Source organism: Natrix helvetica (assembly GCF_964273705.1).
Source record: "Natrix helvetica genome assembly, chromosome: 3".
Lineage (NCBI taxonomy): Eukaryota > Metazoa > Chordata > Lepidosauria > Squamata > Natricidae > Natrix > Natrix helvetica.
Genome location: NC_138549.1, coordinates 121321831 through 121345791, shown reverse-complemented (window position 1 = coordinate 121345791; position 23961 = coordinate 121321831). Strand labels below are relative to the sequence as shown.

The following is a 23961-nucleotide window of genomic DNA, read 5'->3' as shown; positions in this document are numbered from 1 at the left end:
TTGTCTTCGTAAACGGTATCTAGCTGGGAAAGTAGACAGGCTGTGATGCATTTAATGGAGAAGGAGAATATGCAGGCTGGCTTGAGAGAGAGTGTTTCTTTCAGACCACATTGTAAGGCCCATTAAATGCTTGTGCACTTTGAGGGATTGATCTTATTAATTGTGTAGCTGGGATTTAAAAAAAAAAGTTTTGCCCAGTTATTTTGCACATGAAAGAGCAGCTGGTACCCAGAGAGCTAGGGGTAGCCATTCATTGGCCACTGGCTTTCCATCCCTCTGACTGAGAGCACTTGTCCCTGGCTTTCTTTGATCAGCTACGCTGAGGAATAATGCTAAATAGAAAGGAGAACAAAAGGAGCAGCTTGGAGAGGCTCCTATTTGTAATTCAAAAAGCGGGCTTGGAAATTCGCATTCCTGGTTCTTCCAACCCTGTTGGGGTGGGGGGGGAGAGGGGGTCAGAAAAGGACGTGAACAAGATTTCACCATCTCTAATGATGGCTGAATCCACAAACATAAGGAGAGTGGCTGGCAAGAAACTATCGCACACATTCACTACTCCTCGTGCCTCAAATACAAAATTGACAGATGCTTCCTGTTTTGGCAAAGTGGGAGATGAGTTCTGAAACTGTCTAAATGAACAGAACTAAGTAGGGTAGTTAGTGGAAGTAGGAAGTAGGTTAATCTATCCTCCACTGTGGGGTCCCACTGAATCCGAGTTTAGCAATCACCTTGCTTCCAAAAAGAAAGGAAAAGCCTAGAGTCTGTTCAGTGGTAGGTGACTTACAAGGCATAGACAGAGGCAGTCCTCTTGCCCCCAACTGAGCCGCTTCCCTGCCAATTTTAAAAGAACCCTGAAGGCAATTTCATCATTCTTATCCCAATGACATGAACCTGCTTGTAAAGCAGCAGCCTAAGCTAGGACTTGCAAAGGGAATGAAAACTGATCTATGCTCTAAAAGCATACACGCTCTGTCTCTCTGTGTCTTTGTCTCTCTCACATACACACACACACACACACACACACACACAAACACAAACACACGGGGTGGGAGTGAGTTCATACTGTACTTGCCACATGGTGGCTTGATTTTTGTCTGTGGATGGTTTGGATGGACAGGGTTGTCCAAGCTACGACATAACAGACAGTATTTTTATGTTGGGAGCTTTTAGCAGTGGAACAGGTTTCTGCTAAACTGCTTATTCCTATGTGTCTAAAAGCTGCCTTGAAGTGTGAGAAATCCATCATGCCTTCATCCCCCCTGGACTGGCCTAATATTGGGATGGTTTCTGAAACAATACGTTTCTTTTTCCCAGAATCCATTCTTCCATCTCACTGCTACATCTTTTCTAAACAAGGCAGCATATTTATTTTATTTTATTTTATATATTTTAATTATTATTTTATTTTATTATTTTAATTTAATTTAATTTTATTATTTTAACACACCCACCCATACACACACATTTGGATGACTTTTCATATGTAGGTTTCACAATGTATCATTGTATGCGTACGATCCCACTCGGGTATGTTGCTCTTGCGTAACCTAGCTGGCAGGCTCACTGTGGCACTAACTCTATTAGGATTTATAAATGAGCTCTTCTAACAGCAAGCGTAGAACTTAAATAATCATTTTTAGGTGTACATTTTTGTTTTCTTGCCATGGAAGCTCTTAGGACATTAACTGACTACATTCAGTCCATTCATACATTCCCTGCTGCGTTCATTTTGGATTTCTCTCCCCACACAATGTGCTCAGCTCCAACATACCTGCTCAACTTCATTCATCAGTAATATAAAACTATTCATTAGGTTCAAAGAACAAAGTACTGCCTTAATATCTCTGTTGGCTTCTAGCTAAGGAGGCGGCCACCTAAATCCTGTATAGACCTAGGGGTCGACTCAGCTAATTGCTTCTACTCCCATACTAGCAGATCCAATCCTTCCCTGGTAGGCACTTTGCCAAATGCATGCAAAGATTTTCTTTCCAAATTACTGCAATCACTAGAATCATTGCTTGGCCATGACTGTAATTGCTCATTCCATGTTACAGGTTTTGTTTAGGCACCTAGGAATAACTAGAACAAACCTGTGTGGGTACAAATTGGCTGTGGTTCCTTTGCTTTTGGATCGACATCATACTTTCCGGGTGATTCAGTCCCTCCTTGGGAAGGAGGGATTGAGAGAGCTCTTGTGGGGCCACTGGGAGGATAGTTGATTAAAGTTACTTGGATCCGTTTATATTGTCGGTGCTGGTCTTGGACAAATGAATGGAACTGAGTCTTGTCCAGTTACCTGGGCTGAGTTTGACTTGGCTACTCTTAATGAAGTGGACATTCCACTTGGTGGTTGAGTTCTGCTCTCAGTGGCCAATCTATTTCCTTCCTGCTTAGTCAAAGCCTCCTAGGAGGTAACATGTAGCTGTGTCCACGTAGTGGTAAATGTTTCTTTGCAGCAGGGAGCAGTTATGTGTGCTCGGATGGAGGTGGTAGTCTGTTCCCTCCTCAAGAGATCATTCCTCAACCTGGAAATATTGAGCATTTTTCATCCAGTCTGCAACTTTCCTTCTTGGCCCTAATTGATCTCAGACTTTCTATACCATTGATCATGGCATTCTTCTGGCCCAGATAGGGTTTTTTGGGTGGGGCAGATAATGTTTAGCTCTAGGCTGTGCTTTGTGGGGAGCCAGATCCCCTCTCTCTCCACTCCTATTTTAATATCTACATGAAACCACTGGATGAGGTGATATGTTGGCACAGGGTCAAGAATCAGTATGATGATAATAGTTGCACATCTCTGCCCTGGGCCATCCAAGTTATGCTGTGGAGGTACTTTCCCTGTGCCTGGAAGTGATACAGGTCTGGATAGGAAGAACCAGCTTCAACTCAACCTTGAAAAGACCAAGTAGTTGTGAGGTTTTGGGCCACCTGTATCTCATAGTTTGCCATATTTAACTCTGGCTGACATTACACCTCTCCACCACCCCACCCCACCCCACCCAATCAGAGTTGGTGCACAATCTGGGTGTTCTCCTCGAGTCTGGGCTCCTGTCTAAAGAGCGAGTGGCAGACATGGCTTTGCAAATGCATTTTTAGTTGTACCTTTTCTTAGATTGAAAGGCACTGCTCACATTTCTTCATGCCCCAGTCACCTCCCAGTTGAACTATTGCAACCAGCATGGAGCTGCCCTTGAAGAGCCTTTGGAGGCTGCAGCTGGTCCACAATGTAGTGGCACAGGCAGTAATGAGTGTATTACAGTACACCTATGTAATATTACTGCTATGTGAGCTACATGGGTTCCCAATGGGCTCCCAGGAGCAATTCAGGGTACTGGTCCTCACCTTTAAGCCCTTCATAGCATGGGGCCAGTTTACTTGTGGAAATATCTACCTCTAATGGTTTCTGCCTACCACATTAGATCTGACAGGGAGCATACGCTCTGAATCCTCTCAGTGAAATAGTTTTGTCTGGTGGGGCTTCAGAAACGTGCTTTCTCTGTTGCTGTTGTTATTAGTTGCAAAGTCATATCCGACCCGTCGTGACCCCATGGACAATGTTCCTCCAGGCCTTCCTATCCTCTACCATCCTCTGGAGTCCATTTAAGCTCACGCCTACTGCTTTGGTGACTCTATCCAGCCACCTCATTCTCTGTTGTCCCCTTCTTCTTTTGCCCTCAATCGTTCCCAGCATTAGGCTCTTCTCCAGTGAGTCCTTCCTTCTCATTAGATGGCCAAAGAATTTGAGTTTCATCTTCAGGATCTGGCCTTCTAAAAAGCAGTCTGTGTTGATCTCCTCTAGGACTGGCCTGTTTTATCATTTTGTAGTCCAAGGGACTTGCTCTGTTGCAGCACCTGCCTTATGGAACAGATATTGATAGACTTGACTTTGTTGGCCTTCATGAAATCAGTGACGATGGGCCCAGGATGTTGATTGAGTTAGCATGACAGGGCTGATGAATGGAAGTTTTATTGCAATTTCAATATTGTTTTTTTATGGTTTTCTTCTTCTTTGCTCAGTTGATTTAATTATTTTGTGATTTTGATTCTTGTTTGCTATTCAGAGTTGCTTCTGGTAGATGAGCAACTATATATGTTTGTTTACTAATAAATCTCAGCCCTTGCGGGTTGCAAGGTTTATAAATCATGGATTATGGTGTAGTGTGACATATGAACCGAGCTGCTGTGTTGTTGTTGTATTAGCAAAGTATGGTCAAAATAAATACAAGTAGTCCTTGTTAAGCAAACATAATTGGGACTGGCAACTGGATCATTAAGTAAAGTGCTTGCAACTGTGCTTATCATCTTACTTCAGCTTTCCTTTGCTTTACGGGCCTGCTAAGTTTGTGAATGTTAGGACTTTGTAAAGTTACTTTTTCATTACCATCGAAACTGAAACTGTGAACAGTCACTAAAGGAGGATCACTTGCATGATGGCTTATATGATGTAAGATCCCCAGGGAGGTTGCCTATAATTCATGAGCTTATGCTGCTACAGGGGCTGCTACCCCTGGTGCCTTAAAAGTTGCTCTGTCCTCTATCTCCTTCCTCTCATTGCCAATCCAGCATAGAAATAAGATTGGGGAGGAGAAAATCATGCCAGTTGGCGTCTCCGAAAGAAGTAAGTTTGAAAGCTTCCTGTCCTCCCATCACAAAAGATGCTACAGTAATGCTCTTTTGGCTGGGCCTCTCGCTAGGGGTGACATTTCCTGTTCTTTGTTTTCACTGCAGGGCCAACAGTACATAAGGGGGACCAGAACTGACCGTGTGATGATTTAGCAGCTTCACAGGGCCATGCTCAGTCACCTTGAGATTGCCTCATCTCCACAATTTGTCTGTCTTGCTCTTGGTCTATTTGTACCAATCATTCCTGTCTTTGCTTTGGTGTAGAAGCCTGCAAGCCTTCCTGCCAAGAAACCTTCCCTCCAGAGATGGTGTCTATTACAGAGACATCTTCTTTAAAGCAGAGAAAGGACTTGGCTTAACTGAACACTTTTGCTTTGAAGCGACCTTTTGCCTGCTTATTAAAACTCTGTTGGGTGCTTCTTGCCTTATGTTTCCAAATCAGTCAAGTGATTTGGAAGTCTGGAATCCTCTCTTGCACTCTGTCCTCCCAGTGCCATCTTGACCAACTGATTGCCAATGCTATTCGATTGCATTAGCAGTTATTTGACACTTATTTAGCGTTCCCACTGGATATATGTTCTGAGCACAACAGTATGGCCTGCCCCACTAATAATAGCAGTAATGGAACAGTTTTCTCTCCCTAATGCTGGGTGATCCAGTGTCATTACCATGCTCCAGGACCAGAAGTGCCAACGTTTAAAGTATCAGGATGCTAAATGCCAAACTTCTTGAGAAAAAAAAAACTAGTTTCTGATTTACCATTCTATTGGCATAAGCCTTTGGAGCCAGTGGTAAGGAAGTCACCCCCATAGATTCTGGGTGATTTGCAACAGATTGACAAAGACTCTTGATTTCCAATTGTTTAATAACAGCAGCAAACAGAGAGAGGGAAATTCCTCATCTCTTTTTACAAGTGGAATTAACAACAGGATGGATTTTTGTGGGGAAGGGTTGAAAGCGCCATTTAATTTTGATGCTGAAGACAACTGTCTGGAGTCCAACATATACTGTATTTATTCTAATTTGTGTTTCATACCAGACTCCATTGGGTGGATTTCTAGTTTCCACTTTTAAGGGTCCAGTCTTGATTTAGTGACAAAGTTGAACAAGATTATTACATGAATTCTTTGGGATTCATGAAAAATTGACATTTTAAATATTGTCTTTGATAATATCAAGGAGGAAAAAAAGCCCTACATCTTCTAATAGATGCTGGAGCTTGGATATTTTCCTGACTAATAATTTTACTGGCTCATGTTATCTATAGATTGTATTAGAATTAATAGCATGAAAGAGTTTTTTGAATAGCAGCAAAGTTTGCCTTTCCTTTATGAATATTCTTGGAGTAGAACAAGAAGCTTAAATAACTTTTTAATGGTTTAAAATGAATTGTGTCTAAATGTTTTAGAGTGGGTTCACCATAATGGGAAAGCTGTTTGACAATAGTGAGAGTAAACCAAGGAGGTTCTCATCTGGAATGCAAATTGCTTAAAGTACATTTTGAACAGATTAAATCTCCTAATTCTTGCTCCTTTTTTGTGGAGTTCTATAAGCCACTTGGTTTTGTTACTGTGAGAACTGTCACCAAATTTTGATTCCAAGTGTAGTGGATTTATAGCTCACTCCAATCTTATTTTATAAGTCAATGAGTAGGACATTAATATGTGCTAGAACAGTCCTGCTGCATTTGCAGGGGTTGGGGTGGGGGGGAATCATTCTAACCAGTGGTGGGATTCAAAAAAATTTACTACTGGTTTTGTGAGCATGGCTTGGTGGGCATGACAGGGAAAGGATACTGTAAAATCTCTATTCCCTTCCCATTTCCTCCCGATCAGCTGGGACTCGGGAGGCAGAGAATAGATGGCGGTGGGGCCAGTCAGAGGTGGTATTCACCGGTTCTCTGAACTACTCAAAATTTTCGCTACCGGTTCTTCAGAACTGCTGAGTACCTGCTGAATACCACCTCTGATTCTAACCCGTGAAACTGTAGGGTTTTGTCCCACAGTCCTATCCTGATGGCAATCTCTTCCAAATTCTACTTTAAACAGGATATAGAGAAATTAGATCACATATTTGTTTAAAGGAAGATGTAGCACACACAAATAAGTGTGTTTCTAAGTTGTAGAGTTCCACAAGAAAAATGACGGGAGCAGCATGTGGGAGGGGGCATATACATTTTAGCTACAATCAGGATTTTCCAAGAATTTTCCATTTTGAGTTAGCTGGAGTAGTGAACAATCTGAGACCACAAGAAGTCACTAGGCCAAACCTTAGAAGTAGTTTCATTAGAAATAAATGAAATGAAATCACATTTTTTCCCCCTGACCACCTTTCTACTTTGGGGAATGCAACACCTGACATGCCATTCAAAATCTGTGTGAGGTCTTTGGCCTCCTGACCTAAAGGAACTTGGAGTCTGCTTAGAGAAGGTGGATTTATTTATTTCAACCTAGAAATATTGCTTTGGAATTTCCCCCCACTTGTGATGCAACCTGATGGCAGGAGCTGCTGATATCCCTGCCTCCCTTATAGTTCCATTTTCCTGTATTCTTTGTCTAATCTTAACATCCTTACATCCCTAGCTCAGATCCCAAAATGACTTTAGAAATATAACAAAGTTGTCTGAGGGCAATTCTCCCCTTTCTTGGTCTCCTTGATGGTACTAGATTCTTTCAACACCCTTCCAGGATGGGTCCTAAATCCAGGGTATAATTAATTGATGGCCATTCTTCTTCTGAATGGCGGTGTCTAACTTGTTTGTTTTCACTCCTTAGACTAGGAGGAGTGGGTAAATTCCTCACTGTATCCTTGGGATCCATTGATAGTTCCTGCTTGACGGCTGGCTTGCCTGCCTGTTTCATTGGGGTTTGGCAAGAAAATGACTTGGCCTGGCCATTAATGGTTGAGACAGGAGTTTTAAAGTATTTAAGGGAGACCTTCCATAATTTGCCTTCAGCTTTGCTCTGTGAAAGTGCAGAGAGCCATGTGGCCAAAACACCCAAACCAGTGCCAGGGTTTTGTTTTGTTTTGTTTTTGCCATTGTTTTGTTCTATTATAGTTGGATGTTAACGTTCCATTGCAAACTAAGGTATTTATAGCAAGGCAGTTCCCCTTAGCACAATGTTTTCATACTTGGCAATTTTAAGATGTGTCGACTTCAACTCCCAAAATTCCTCAGCCAGCATATAGAATTTGGCAGAACTCCATTCCCCCCCCCCCTATTGTGAAACTGGTTCACCTTAAATTGTTTGACTTTGTTGCAAAGGACAACACAGCTACCCCACTGGACTCCTTCATTTTCTTTTTGTTTGCTAGGTTGCTGGTACAATAATTGTTGATTTCTAAGCATGGTGGAAATTGAATAGAATGAGGTTGTCTGAAAGTAAGCTTTGTCGAAGTGACATGTAACAAAGGGTGGGCAGGCATGGGCTCACACTTTTTAAAAGCCTCCATATAGATACACAAACATGTACAGAAGCAAAACCAAACCACAGACCTACAATTCTAGCAACCTACATCTATAGGGGTTGCACCATAAATGACACAGATGAAAAGACAATCTGTTACATTTTATTTGTCCAAACATTTTTGAGACACTTTTTTGCAAGCTTGCCAGCATGCCTAGATCCATCATGTACCCAACAAAATATTTTTAAATGTTTGCTCTGCTCTGAGGATAAAAGGAGTAGAGGGAGGCACAGTATACTCTGTCTCCCTTGCTGTCTTGGAAAAATGCCAAGGAATTCACATTTTCAACATATTGTTACTGTTGTGAAGAAACACCTATGGAGTATGCTTGTACAATGCTTAAACAAGCGGCAAACTATGTGTGCATTACTGCTGTGGCCTCATTATTATTGTTTATTTCTTTAAAATAATAAAACCTAAATATGCAATAATGCATTTTATTCCTTGTTGCCCCTAAAATGTATTAGGACTGCCTCCTAAGTGATCGGTACCACAGAATGCTAAACTGCCAAGCTTGGTAAAACTAAGTAGGGTGTAGCTTGGTTAGCAGTTGGATGGGAACTCCACGACTATAGACTACTCGACTGAGAAGTCAAAAGAGTCATTTCATAAGAAGACATTGGTAAACCACTTATATACTGTTGTGAAGATGACTGCACAGGCATATCTATGGAATCAAACTCTATTTGGGGAGACTTTAAGTCAATAACTGGAAGACATCAGATTGGAGAACACTAAACTCTTATATACTATCTGATACATTCTGTTTTCAATGCTTTTCTCAAGTACCACATGAACAGTTGGGTGTTTCAAATTCCTCCTCCTCCCATCATAATGCATTGCATTAACCCAATAGCATGTAACAATTAAAGCCTTGGATTAGAACCCGGGAAATCCAGCTTCAAGTCCAGCTTTATACATGAAGGAAGCTCCCTGGGTGATTTTGGTACAGTTACTTGTTTTATACAACTGTGTAAAAAATGGAAGATAATTAATGTAGCAAATAACCATTGTACAAATATATAAATAAAAATGTTTAAATGCAAGAGAAAAAGTTGCCTCAAAATTTAAAGCTACAGTGTCTCACCTATGGTGGATTTAACTACTGTATATCTACATATGATATTGTAAAAAGAATTGGCTTTCAACATTCATTTTCTAAAAATTCTCTCTCTCTCTCTCTCTCTCTCTCTCTCTCTCTCTCTCTCATCTGTCTGTATGTCTACAGCTATCTATCTATCATCTATCTATCTATCATCTATCTATCTATCATCTATCTATCTATCTATCTATCTATCTATCTATCTATCTATCTATCTATCTATCTAAAGAGATTGTTGGAATGTAGATTTAAAAACGTTTAACAACTGTGAGCAATAGGAACATTGATTACACATTGCCATTATGTAAATGACAAACATAGTGCTGGTATTATGGCATTTGTCCAGCTCACTAGTTGAAACTTTTCATAGATACACGCACCTGCAATGAGTGTTGCTGTGGGAAAGCTAGAGGCATTGCCCTTTTAAGAAAGACTAGTCTAAGAGCAGCCCTTGTGGTTTCTCATGGATACAAAAATGTACACAAGCAAGATGTGCTGCAAAAGTTGGTGTGAAAAAGAAAAAAAGATGAATGAGATAGAAGGCAAATACAGAATCCAGCCCTTAGCTCTGACTTTGGATCCAGATAGTCAACCACTGGGGCTGGAACAGCTGTTGGAGACTGGAGAAATAAGGGACCATGTGGATACTAGTTAAGGCTGCTGTCCAGCATAGTTTTACTATTTCTGCTTATCTGTATTTATCACTCAGACAGATAATGAGCTCAGGCTTCTTTAGCAGCCCTGTGACACAACAATGGGTTGAATAAGACCTTGGAATCAAGAACAGATTGAGAGTTGACCTAATCAATAACTTCACGGGTTAGAAAGAGGAAGTTTAGATTTTAGGATGATCAGGTGCTGATTTGGATCAGGCCAGCACATGGTCCATCAAATGCAGAGGTATACAATTTGAGACTCAAGGGCATGAACATCCCAGAAAGCCTCAGGTGTGGTTTTCAGACCCTTTCCAAAAGATGTCATGTTTCATTTTTTAATATGATGGAAAAGCAAAATCACCAACTAATTAAATGTAATTAATTTAATGTAATACTAATTTAATGAAAATATTTTTTCAGGCCCCTTTCACTTTTTTTTGTCCAGACTTTCTTCTCACCCCCATGCCTCTAAATTTGTGCATTAGTCCAGTGTTATTTGCTGCATGTTCTTTGGCTCCTTCAGAACATGTTCCAGTGTTTCATCACACACTGAGTCATTATCTGCTGTTCCCCTCACCCAGGAGTCATCTCTGCCCCCAAGGCCTCCCCAGTGATCCATAGTCCCAGGATCAAGCCTAATGCCTTCAGTCTGATATAAAACACGAGGGACTGGCTCTACATTCACAACTATGCCAAGCAACTGAGTTTGCTTAAACAACTGGTGTGCAAAGTATTAACCAACATATCTGAGAAGGAGAGATGACAAATCATGACATGCAAGAAACTTTGTGGCGTGTGGATTCCCTGCCACATCTTGAATGGCTTGAGATAAAATTCACACATACATTTGCTAAACATAAATTGTGTGCTGAATGCAGGTAGATTTCAAAGGAGTAGCTGACAAAATTGTTTTGAGAAGCATAAGCAACATTACTACAAGGTGAGTTCCTGGGTTGTCCTTCAGATGCCAAACTGTTCTGCTAATAGCTGTTGGTGGTGTGCAGACTTCTACCAGCTATCTCCACTCTGGGAATCATAGCAATCAATTCATACTGCTCTGAATTACAGAAATTCAAATCTAATACATCTGTAGGGCAGCAGATGAGGAAAGGCTTCTTGCTTTACAATATAGACTAGCTGAGCATCTGCCTCTCCAAGACTGCTGGGGAAGAGTTTAGTTTGTAACTCATCACAACATCTTCAGAATCAAACTGAGATATATGGACCAGAAGGGCAGTTTTCTATGTACCTTAATGGCTGAATTCTCACATATAATCTATTTGCTTTATTTTTATGTCTTCAGTAGAAATTAATTCTGCTTGTCTGCTGAACAGACTGCTCATGCTTGTGTTATATTAGATTAGGGGTTCCTATATATTTTTTGCCATTACACCTCCCTGTAGAGTAATCTTTAATGTATACAATAATCAATAGGCTACAATGAAATCCTTACAAATTTACACGAGAATGCACATGAAAAGAATTTTTTAAAAATTGCCAATACTGTGGTTCCCACATAGACAATTATGATGTTGCAGCCTTGAGATACTGTGTAGAGTTTTCAGGAGTTTGATAGCACCTTTTCCAACTTGCAAATTGTATTAAATGGCGTAAGTTTTCATGAGATGATATGAAGCTCTTCCTGATTTCTGCCACTAACTAACATTTCTCTCCTCCTATAATGTACACAATTTTATTACTGTACTCCCAAAAATATTGTTTTGGGATGGGAAAAATGTAGAAAACAGCACAATGATTAAGGGATTTTCGTTGTATTAAGTTTGGGGAGTCTAGCTTAAGGGGAAAAGGTGAATGGGACATTGATAATGATGTATTATATTATATTGTGATGTGAATGCATATTTTTTTTCTCTTTCAGAATAGTAAACCATCCAAGTAAGCTGACAATAGGCGAAGAAAGACGAAACAAAATATCTCACATAATGTAAACTATTGGATTTGCTAATGAAAGATGCTATGAACTCAAAAGCTTTAAGTTTAACAAAACATACCGTAATCATTCCTTAAAAACAGCACTTTCATTCAGTATTTTCAAATGTTTGAATTTTTCTGATATACTTAATTCAAGAATTTGAAAGCAGGGAATATGTGTGTGTGTGTGTTTGTGTGTGTGTATTAAAAATCAGTGGGGACTCATTGAACAAGTTATGGCTTAATTTGCATGTTTGTAAAAGTTATTCTTTTGCACTGTATATGGATCTGTTTATTGTGGCTTCTTCATGGTTCTAAGAATCTGTGGCTTAATGGAATATGAAAATTCCACACGTTAACTCCAGCCACCTTTGTTGAAAAATAAAAAAAGATACATGGCTTCTCATGTCATGTTGGCGATCCTTCCATGGGTCCTTGAAGGACCACTTAAGTAGGGGCCCAATGTTGGGCCAGAGAGGCTTTGGGGTGGATCCAACTGAATTCTTCCTGTCTTGTCCTGTGTGAAACTATCTGAGCTCTTTTTTTTCTGGGGGTTTCTGTCAAGTTATTTATTTATTTATTTATTTCTTAGATTTTTAGACCGCCCCCTCTCCCAAAAAGGGACTCGGGGCGGTGTACAGTCAATGCAAATAAAATACAGTCATAACAATAAAATACATTTAAAATACATTTAGAGGGGGAGATAGACTGTACAAGAAATAAATAAAGTTATCCCCATTACTACAGAACAGACACAGCCTTTCTTGCTGTGACTGACAAGAGACCCGTGACATGGAACCCTTTTGCGAAGAGGTTCTTTTGTGGACAACCAAGAGCATCCTATCTCAGCAGGGCTCTGGGGATGGTTCCTGCTGATCCAAACATGAACCGTTTTTGTCAGCTGATCTTTATGAATATCTGCACATACCTTACAGATAAAGATAAGGTACAGGTATTTTACCTGTACAGATAAAGAACAATTGCTGGTTTGGAGTGGCCCAACAACCTTTGTTGACCAAAATGAGCCCATCTGAGAAGATTATATTTGCTAATAATAACCGATAACAAATGATTAATTATGACAATAAACGAAATCATCAAATATTATAGGTTTTCAGAAATAGTCAACATGCAAACGCCATCTTCTAGAATCTTCTCCCCTTGGTGTTTTTTTTTTTATTAAGATGGCTTTTCTTGTGAAATTACCCCACTTTCACAAGGTAGAACATTGGGGAGGGCCAGTTGTCTCCCATTTCTCACCCCCACCATGTTTTTTTTGACCCCCTCCCGTCCTTTCAGAGATCATTTTTGGGCAACCTCTTCGGATTTACAGCCCTCAAGAGCTGCCTGCCATGAAGTGCTCTTGTTTCCCTCTCAAACAGGTGAAGGAAAAGCACATTCACAGGCGGGCTGTTTCTGGCTCCTTTGGGATTCCAGGGCTGAGCACTCAAGGCTGCCTTTCAACCTTGGTCTCCAGTGAGGAACTTGGAAATGCGCCGCGTTGGGAGGCCTCCCCGCCGCGATTCCACAGCACCTGATTGGTCGAAGGTACTTAGGGAAGGGCCGGATTCCTCCGTGCACGCGCTGCGTTTTTGCGGCGGATCATAGCCATTCGAGCAGAGGTGCGAGGCGCCTGAGAAGCCCTCTTGCCGCGAGGTTGCTGCTGCTCACAAGAGGAGAACCTGGCCGTGCTGAAGGGAGGCCCCACCGCGCACCAGCTTTTTCAGCAGCGACGGCTGACGCGGCTCCTTTAAGAGCCGCAGGTCTATGGAAATGAGCCTCGCAGAGCTGCTGCCGCAGCGGAGGCGAGCCGGGCTTGCTTGGCAGGCGGCTAGACCTTAGCTGGCTGCGGCGGGAGAGCAGGCAGCAACGGCGGCGGACCTGCTCGGGCTCATCGGGAGAACCCGGCGGGGGGAGTCCGTCGGCCCGGATTTCCTATTTGGCATGAAGCGCAATTGCTGATCGCTGGACGGACAAAACGAAAACCGGACTGCGGGCGGTGGGAGATGGGCGGCGGCGGCGCCCCCGGCCGGGCTTTGCTGCTACTGCTGGCGCTGGGGATCCCCCGTTCCCGCGCCGACGGCCCCGAACCGCCCCCTCTCTGCGCCCCCTTCAGGGACCCTCGGCTGCCTGAGCGGCCGCCGTCACCACAGAGCGAACCGGCCGCTTGCGCCGAGCCGCCGCCGCTATGGCTTTGCCGGGTTTCGCGTCCGGCCCGCGGCCTCTGGGCGCACCTGCTGGGGCCGCGGTGCGATGGTGCTTCGGCGGCGGCGGCGGCGGCGGGCGAGGATGGAGAGCTGTTGCTGTTAAGCCACCTTCTCTTGGCCCCGGTTCCGGCCGGTCGATTCCGCAGAGGGCGAAGCCGGACTCTATGCTTGAAACCGGGCACCCACATTCCTTTACCGCCCGCTAGCTCGCGGGGCGGCTGCCAGCTAAGGTGTGCGGTGCAAGGTGGCGGCGGCGGCGAAAACGACGTTAGAGACAAGCGTGGGCCGTTTCATCCCCAGGGAGAACTGATACTGCCCCCACGAGCCCTGTGTCTCTGGCCGGGACGCCCGTTACGGTTGGGGCTGTCGTGCCAACTCTGCGATGAGAAGAGGGAGATCTTGGTCCGCTGGCTCCTGGCGGTGGGCTCTTCGCAGCAGGAGATGGAGAAGCTGTGGCCCTCGGAGGGGTGTGGCTGCCAAGGTGAGGGGGGCAGCAGAAGGAAGCGGGATGTGAATACTGGCCCCCAGTTCCAGATGCCCACCTACCAAGTATCAGTGCCGGAGAACAAACCAGCAGGCACACCTGTGGTCTTGCTGAGGGCCGTGGACCCAGACGAGGGGGACGCGGGCCGATTGGACTACTCCATGGATGCCCTCTTCGACAGCCGCTCCAACAGCTTCTTTGCCATTGATCCCCAGACAGGAGCCGTGACCACAGCTGAAGAGCTGGATCGAGAAACCAAAAGCACCCATGTGTTCCGGGTGACAGCGACAGACCACGGCATACCACGTCGCACGGCTCTGGCCACACTCACAATCACTGTCAGTGACACCAACGATCATGATCCTGTGTTTGAGCAGCAGGAGTATAAGGAGAGCATGCGGGAGAACCTTGAGGTTGGCTATGAAGTGTTGACAGTGAGAGCAACCGATGGTGATGCCAGCCCCAATGCCAACATCCTGTACCGTATCTTGAACGGGAATGGGGTCAACAGGATCTTTGAGATTGACCCCAAGTCTGGAGTCATCCGTACCAATGGCCTTGTGGACAGAGAAGCTGTGGAATCCTATCAGCTGATAGTGGAGGCCAATGACCAGGGCCGAGACCCAGGAGCGCGCAGCAGCACAGCCACAATTCATATTACAGTGGAGGATGACAATGATAACTCACCGCAGTTCAGTGAGAAGCGTTATGTTGTACAGGTACCCGAGAATGTGGCCTCAAATACCCACATCCTGCAGGTAAATGCCACAGACAGGGACAAAGGCAGCAATGCTATGGTGCATTATAGCATAATGAGTGGCAACACGCGGGGACAATTTTACATAGATGCCCAAATAGGTAATATTGATGTAGTCAGCCAGCTTGATTATGAGATGAATAAGGAATACACTCTTCGCATTAGGGCCCAAGATGGAGGAAGGCCTCCCCTTTCCAACATCAGTGGGCTGGTGACCATCCAGGTACTGGATGTGAATGACAATGCTCCTATCTTTGTTAGCACCCCTTTCCAGTCCACAGTGTTGGAAAATGTACCTGTGGGCTATTCTGTTATTCACATCCAAGCCATTGATGCAGATTCTGGGGAGAATGCCCGACTTGAATATGCTCTGGTTGACATGAGTCCCAATTTCCCTTTTACTATCAATAACAACACAGGCTGGATTGTAGTTGCTTCTGGTTTGGATCGTGAAGCTGTGGACTTTTATAAATTTGGGGTTGAGGCCAGAGATCATGGTAGCCCTCCAATGACTTCTTCAGCAAGTGTTAGTATTACTGTTTTGGATGTCAACGATAACAATCCTGAATTCACGCAAAGGGAATATACCATGCGTCTCAATGAAGATGCAGCGGTGGGCACCAGTGTTCTTATTGTCTCAGCCATTGATCGGGATGTCAACAGCGTCATCACCTACCAGATCACGAATGGGAATACTCGCAATCGCTTCTCCATCACCAGCCAGAGTGGTGGTGGTCTCATCACTCTAGCCCTACCCTTGGATTATAAATTAGAACGGCAGTACCTTCTTACAATCACAGCTTCTGATGGCACTCGGTTTGACACGGCTCAGGTCTTTGTTAATGTAACTGATGCTAATACACATCGGCCAGTGTTCCAGAGCTCCCATTACACTGTTAACATCAATGAGGACAGTCCAGTGGGTACAACCGTAGTTATTATCAGTGCTACGGATGAAGATACAGGGGAGAATGCTCGCATCACTTACTTCATGGAAGATAGTATTCCTCAGTTCAAAATTGATATAGATACCGGTGCTGTGACAACTCAGATGGAATTGGATTACGAAGACCAAGTATCCTATACTTTGGCAATTACAGCTCGTGACAATGGCATCCCACAGAAATCAGATACCACCTACCTAGAAATACTAGTTAATGATGTAAATGACAATGCCCCTCAGTTTTTAAGGGATAATTACCAAGGATCTGTCTATGAGGATGTACCTGGTTTCACAAGTGTCCTACAGGTTTCTGCTACAGATAGAGACTCTGGGATGAATGGGAGAGTGTTCTATACCTTTCAGGGTGGAGATGATGGTGATGGAGATTTCATAATTGAAACCACCTCTGGTATTGTTAGGACGTTGCGTAGACTGGACAGGGAAAATGTTCCACTCTACGAGCTTAGAGCATATGCAGTTGATAAAGGAGTACCAGCCATGAGGACTCCAATTGATGTCCATATCACTATTCTTGATGTCAATGACAACCCCCCTGTCTTTGAGCATGATGAGTTTGACATCTTTGTGAAAGAAAATAGTCCAATAGGCTTAGTGGTGTCCCGAATCACTGCCAGTGATCCAGATGAGGGTACCAATGCTCAAATTATGTATCAGATAGTGGAAGGTAATATTCCAGAGGTCTTCCAACTTGATATCTTCTCAGGAGAGTTGACAGCACTGATGGATTTGGATTATGAGACCAAGTCTGAGTATGTCATAGTAGTCCAAGCTACTTCAGCTCCACTGGTAAGCCGGGCTATTGTGCATGTTCGCTTACTGGATAAGAATGACAACGTTCCAGTCTTGAAGAACTTTGTGATCATATTCAATAACTACATCACCAACAAGTCCAGCAGTTTCCCCACTGGAGTGATTGGCAGGATCCCAGCCTATGATCCTGATGTTTCTGATAGTCTTACATACAGTTTTGAGCAAGGCAATGAATTGAAACTTGTTCTCTTGAACCACAGTACTGGAGAACTACGTTTGAGCAGAGCCCTGGATAACAATAGACCTTTGGAGGCAACCATGAGAATTTCTGTAACAGGTAAGGTGTGTTTTGGTGTGGGAGATATTAGTCTGAATTTGTATCAGTTTATGTACTGGGATCACATATACTACTAGGCTATAATAAAATTTGGTTATATCCATTCTGGTATATCAGCTGTAGTTATAGCTTATGTGATGTGTGAATCCAGCTAATTGTGGCTTGGCTAACAAAATACAGATTTTTTTTTAAAAAAAATGTGGTTTAGCAATGTGAACATAATTGTAGAGACCAGAAGGAAGTAATTAAGCTATTTTATCCAATTTCTACTTCAAGTTTTCATCATTACCCAATTGAGAAGCTATAGCTGAGATTATTATAGCAATTAAGAAAGGAAACAAAATCACATATGAAAAACAAATTCACCGAGGCTGACCCCTATAAGTTTATAGATGTGATGCAAATGAATGGATGACACCTTTTAGAAATTCAGTTGCCAGTCCCTCATTTTTGGTTCTTTTGATAGAGACATTGTAGAATTGGTGGAGATTGAAGAATATGCAAACAATTAATCTTGTTGCATTACCCCAGTTGACTGTCATAGTCTTCATTCTAAAATAGTTCCTTCTCTCTATGTTGCCAATTTTCCAGAAAAAATATCTCCTCCTCTCTTTTCTGTTGAAATCAGTCAATCGCTCAAAATTAATCCCAAATAGGATTGACGTGTCTCATATATGACTAGACTGAACGATGATGTGAAGGCATCAAAATCGCTTTTTCGTGGCCAGGACAGATTGCATGAGATGCCAGGAGAATGAATTCTGTGAATATTTCTAAGTAGGAATTGATGCTCTTCTGTTAGTGCTAGAAAGCAGAGGAAGAAAAGAATTTGGTGTGGTTGTCACGAAGCAACTTGGTTATCATATAAAGCAGCTTGGATAGTTTGTCTGTATTTGCCACTTGGGGTTCCCATTAAAAAAAACTTGATGATGTAAATTTATGCCATTGAAAGTTTGTTAGTCTTTACGCTGCCTGGAGACTATTTTTACTTGAGCAGACAAATAAGCTGTTCTTCTGCTAAATTTGTGTCACAGGTTGGCATACTGTGGAAGAAATGTGTCAGGGGAGCTGAAGATACAACCCCTTTAATTAGCCATATGCTCTTCTTTTCTTACATTGCCTCTTTATTAGGGTGCCTAATGCCTAGCAATTAACTTAAATTAAATGTCACTATCCCAATTCAGAGCTTTTCAAGGGCTGCAGGCATCAACAGATAGATACTTATAAGTAACATACAGCTAAAAGTAAAGGAAACTACTGATGGTGTCAGGGCCAGTGATAAAATCTTAAGATTGTAAATGTTCAAATGACAAAGTTCTGCAATGGCAGGAATATTTTCTACGTTTGTTTATGCACGACAAAAGTATAACTCCGCGTAGCTTGTCAAAAAGAGAGAGGTCAGTTCAGAGTCAGTTTGGCCAACCAAGTCACCTTATTGAGGGCTACCAAATCTGGACTACAAAAATCCAGACAACATTTAGAGGTCAGGAAAGTTTTAGAGCTTTCTAGATGTCTTTGCTGCCAAAGACCTGGAGTTCCACCCTAATCCTATAACATTGTCTATAAACTATTTTAGCTAAAATAGGCTCTCCTAATATTTATGTACTCTATCTATAGTTGGACCTAGTGGGAGCAAATATGGCTGGATTAATTCTTTAATTTAAGAATAGTTTTGGCCAGGACTTAGATGATTAGAGATATGGAAATTCAGGCCTTCTGGTTAGTTTCTGTGTGCCACAGTTTGCTAAGACTTTATTTTGCTAAGGCTTTTTGCTCAAAAACTTCCCTACAACCATCATCATTGCCAAGCTCTTTCCTGCATCACTGAACCCTGTGCGTTTCACTGGGCTCTGGCAATTGGAGCTTCTTCCCATTTCATTTTCTACATTGTCCCTGACTTAGTATTTTGCTCGGGAACTGAAGGAAATAGCTAGTTTCTTGCAAGTCCTTGAACTGTAAAAATCAGATCTGGAAATAGACAGAGCATGTACTAGAATGGCCCTTGGCTAAGATGGTACCAATTGTGCCCATTCCAAATGATTGAGTATATGAGCGAAGAACTAGCATAGATAGTGCAAGTGCAAGCAGGTGGCACATTTGGTTAGACTAGATAAAGCCTACAGTGGTGTCTGTTGCTCATTCCATCTCCACGGTTGAAAAGATAATCCTCAATCTCACAACTCACTTATGTAGCATCTTCCGCTTGGTACAAGACATAGTTCATCTTTTCCTAGAACAAACTTGGTGGCCTACATTATTAGACTTATCTGGAGGAAAAGGCTCTGTCCCATGTTCTTCAGAAGATAATAGGCTACAACTACAAAACATTTTAACTATATATAATATGATCCATATCGAGTTAGTTCTGGTTAGGACTGTGAATTTGGCAATGTTCGTTTTCCTTATAGTCTTAGAGAGTGTGTACCCTGACCAGCACTCAAAATTATTTTCCTTCAGCAATAATTTTTACTAGTCATTACTTGTCTATTTTCTTTCTTGGGTCGTTGTAGTCACACCTGCTCTACCAGGTTTCTGGTAGGAATTATGGAGCCACATTTATGGTCCAAATTTTGCATGTGATGCTGCTGGTATCTACCTTCAGGCAGCAGTAATGATGGATAGTTGGAGCAAACTCAGTTTGAAGTGAACCAAATGCCAGTGGTAAATTTGACAGGCTTTGCCACTGAAATATATGTAGATATGTGTGGATTGATTGCAGATGTGTCAAGAATTGTAGTTTCAATTGACTTGTTTTACCTTACCATTTGAAGGCTATCATGGAGTCATTATATACTTTTTAAATAAAAATAAAACTTTACTGCTTAATTATTATTAACACCAGCATCCTCCCACATTGGAGAACATGCTTTCCTTCAGGTTCTACATATTGACATTTGCTCTCCTTTGGTTTGATAAAAGGAATTACATGCTTTCAATTTAATTTATGTGTCTATCAAATTTTTCTTACATAACTAAATTTTCTGCACACTTCATAATTAAAGTGTGATTAATCTTGCATCTTATTTTCTTGCTTCTAGTCTATAATATATTTTGCAGTAAGTATCTGCTTCTTAGCTCCAACGTACAGCATAATTTTCTATATAAAAGCCCAAACAGTATTGATTCTTTTTTTAAAAAAAATCCTATTTCAAGCCAACATAGTACTACATATCCAGATATAGACCAAAAATTGTCAACCGAATATCCTTGAAATCTGTTGGATTATCAACCTCTTTTCAGGAACATTGATGTTGATATATTATTGTTATGAAGCTATTGCGATTGAAATATTATCTGTGGCTCTTAAAGGACTGTTCACACTAAATAAGTACAACCAAGCTAGAATATAGCAGGATACAGTGATTTTAGCCTATACCTTCCTAAAAGGAAAGGTATATTTTTTTCTTCCTGCCTGTTTGTAAGAATAACAGTCAGGTTTTCTAGATTATCCCAAATGTTGCAGAAGAACAAAGGAGAGAGATTCAAATATATGTTAGGGGGGGAATGAAATTCTTTGTCCCAGGAGTATCATTGCATACCCACCCCTCAACCCCCATTAATATCACCCTCTCTAGTATAGATGATGATAGGTCTGCTTGCTGGAAACAAATTTGGAGATGCGTAAGAGCAGCTGTCCCTGGGTTTCAGCAATTAAACTCCCAGCATGGTAGCTAAAGATCGCACCTGCTTGGTGGAGATAGGCAAACAGGGACTGGGGAATACTGCACAGTGGCTAGATTAGAGGACTGATAATATCCATGGCTCCTGGCTGCCTTCGGAGCCTTGTTGAATGATATTACCGCCTCTGATGGAAGCCCCTGGCACTATTAGAAATTGATACAGCTGGCACTCTGGGCCTGGTCACTTGCAGCAAAGAATGGGTTTTCTTTGATTCTTCTGCCATAGCAATAAATCAAGAATACTCAGCTAAATTGCCAGATAACAGATTGGTAGTTCCTAAAAAAGCATCCAAATACAGGTAATCCTCTACTTATAAATGTTCTTTTAGTGACCGTTTGAAGTTACAATGGCACTGAAACAAGTGACTCATGACACTTACAACTGTAAGTTTAGCTGCAGCATCCCCATGGTCATGTGAGTTACATTCATATGCTTGGCAACTGATTCATATTTATGACAGTTGCGCTGTCCCGGGGTCAAGTAGTTCCCTTTTGCAACCTTCTGACCAGCAAAGTCAATGAGGAAGCCAGGTTCACTTAACAACCGTGTGATTAACTTAATGAGTGCAACGATTCACTTAACAACTGTGGCAAGAAAGGTCATAAGATTGGCCAAATTCACTTAACAAAGGTCTTGCTTATCAACAGAAATGTGGGGCTCAATCGAGGTCGTACGTTGAGGACTAGCTGTCATAGGTTTTCCATTGTACCATTTTCTAATAATGGTTTGTTGCACTAATGATTATACGAAGAGGTTGAGCCCAACTTCAGTATCTACATAGGGCAGATAAAAAAGATGCTGGAAAATGCAGAGGAGGTAGCAGAGGAGGAGGAGGAAGAAGAAATAGAAGCAGTTGTAAATTTGATGAGTGTGGGTTCACGTACTTGGATCTTGTTGCAATAGAGAAGTAATGGAGAACCTTTTTTCGCCTCGGGTGCCAAAAGCACTTGTGCATGCGCTATTGTGCTTGTGTGACCACCCTCATAATTTAATGCCCCCTGCGCCGTGCCCCCGTGCATGCGTGTGTGACCCCGCCAGCTGCCCTGCACATGCGCGCATGGCTTTCTTGGAGCCTGGGGAGGGTGAAAACGGCCAACCCCCCCCTGGAGGCCCTCCGGAGTCCAGAAATGGCCCCTTTTCTGATTTCTGTTGGGCTGGTAAGTCCGTTTTTGCCTCCTTCAGGCTCCAGAGGCTTTCTAGGAGCCTGGGACGGGTGAAAAACAGCCCAACACAAAAAACGGAAGTTCAGAAATGAACTTCCGGGTTGCCCTTCCCAGGCTTCAAGAGACTTCCCTGAATGCGCATGCGCACTGAAGCTGACAGGGCAACGCCTCACGTGCCCTCAGAAATGACTCCGTGTGCCACCTGTGGCACACGTGCCATACATTCGCCATCACGTTAATAGAGGGATGTGGGCATCTCAGTGGTTTCCAAAGAGTTTGGCTTCCATGTCTCAAAACCTGTTGCCACTGACAGTGCTTGGCTCTGGCTGATAGGAAGGCATCTAATGGAAAAATAAGCTGCAGGGAGAAAATATTTCAAGGCCATATCCATAATTCAGAAAGGAATGAAATTAATTAGTTGAAAATTTTTGAATATACAGTATTAAATTGGAGATAATTTGAAAATACGTTGCAATAAGATCAGAGTATTTAAGATCTAAGTAAACCTAATAGATCCAGAATGTTCAAATTACATAAAGGTATTTTTAAAATAGTATTTTAACTGAACATTATGACGGAAATTTAGATTTCATAAAACCAGCATGAGCAATACTATTTTTTCCCTCAAAAGGAGCAGAGAGCCAATATTAATGATTTTTGCTCAGAAAATGATGGGCAAGTTAGTATAATGCACTAAATTGGATACTTTAGTGCAAAATGACTCACCTGTATAACAGGGACACTTCAAAATAATTCTTTTTTAAATCTTACTGCTCTTATTAATGTAACCCTGAGAATACAAGAGGATATTTTCTCTATTAGAACAATTTTATCACCTAGATTACAATTGTTGTGTCTGTTTGGACCATAATTTAGCTTCCTGCAGTGAACCATGGATTCACAGAGTCACCATTCAGCCTGTACTTCAGGGGTGTCCAAACTTGGGAACTTTAAGACTTGTGGACTTCAACTCCCAGAATTCCCCAGCCAGCCACGCTGACTGGGGAATTCTGGGAGTTGAAGTCCACAAGTCTTAAAGTTCCCAAGTTTGGACACCCCTGCTGAACTTGAAAAATCAGAAGTTTACAGTATATATTAGCTGCAATATAGCATGTGATCAGAAACAAACATTATGGTCAATCCGAATTCTGATAGTGACAAAATAACAGCTAGACCGCATTTTGAAATTGCCATGTTTCAGCATATTATACATAAAATCAGTCACATTTTGTGTCTGTAGAGACTTCAGTTAGTATAAAAAGAATGAGGGCAGTGTATGTATTTGTTTGTTGCAGTTTTGACTTGCAGTACTAACCTATGGTTTATTTGTTACATCCCAATACAGCCAGTAGCTGATTTTACCATTCTGCTATGCAGTGGTGGGTTCCGGATCCCGTTGCAACCGGTACGGTTGCAACGGGGCCCGGTGTGCACTACATGAACGTGTGCAGCGCGCGTATGTGTACTTAACTCTTGCAACGCCTCCGCAACGTTCCAGCTGCTTGGTGGAGTGTTGTGCAGGCGCTGTGCGCTCCGCGCTGAAGAGCTCAAATACACGTAAGGAGCTCGGGCAGGCGGGTGGGCCCTCTGGAGCACCATACCGGAATGGTACCCGGTGCTCTGAGCAGGCACCGGTACATCTGTACCGGGGTGTACCGCCTGCAACCCACCACTGCTGCTGTGTCAGGTTCAGAGGTGGGTTGCTGCCGGTTTGGCCCGGATCGGGTGAACTGGTAGTAGCAATGGTGGGAGGCTCTGCCCACCCGCCCAGACACTTCTGTGCGTGTGCAGGAGCGCGCCCGAATCAGTAGTAAAATAATTGGCAACCCACCACTGG

The 23961-nt window shown here is 42.6% G+C and overlaps 1 protein-coding gene across 2 annotated transcripts in view; it reads left to right on the top strand.

Moving 5' to 3' along the window:
• Positions 1 to 13423: 13423 nt before the first annotated feature.
• The window catches only part of CELSR2 (cadherin EGF LAG seven-pass G-type receptor 2), a 121181-nt gene continuing 110643 nt past the window's right edge, over positions 13424 to 23961 (top strand). For both annotated transcript variants that reach the window (XM_081946665.1, XM_081946664.1), the window contains exon 1: positions 13424 to 17280. In XM_081946665.1, coding sequence (XP_081802791.1) covers positions 13788 to 17280 — 3493 coding nt within the window. In that variant the 5' untranslated portion in view covers positions 13424 to 13787. The remainder of the gene's footprint in view (positions 17281 to 23961) is intronic.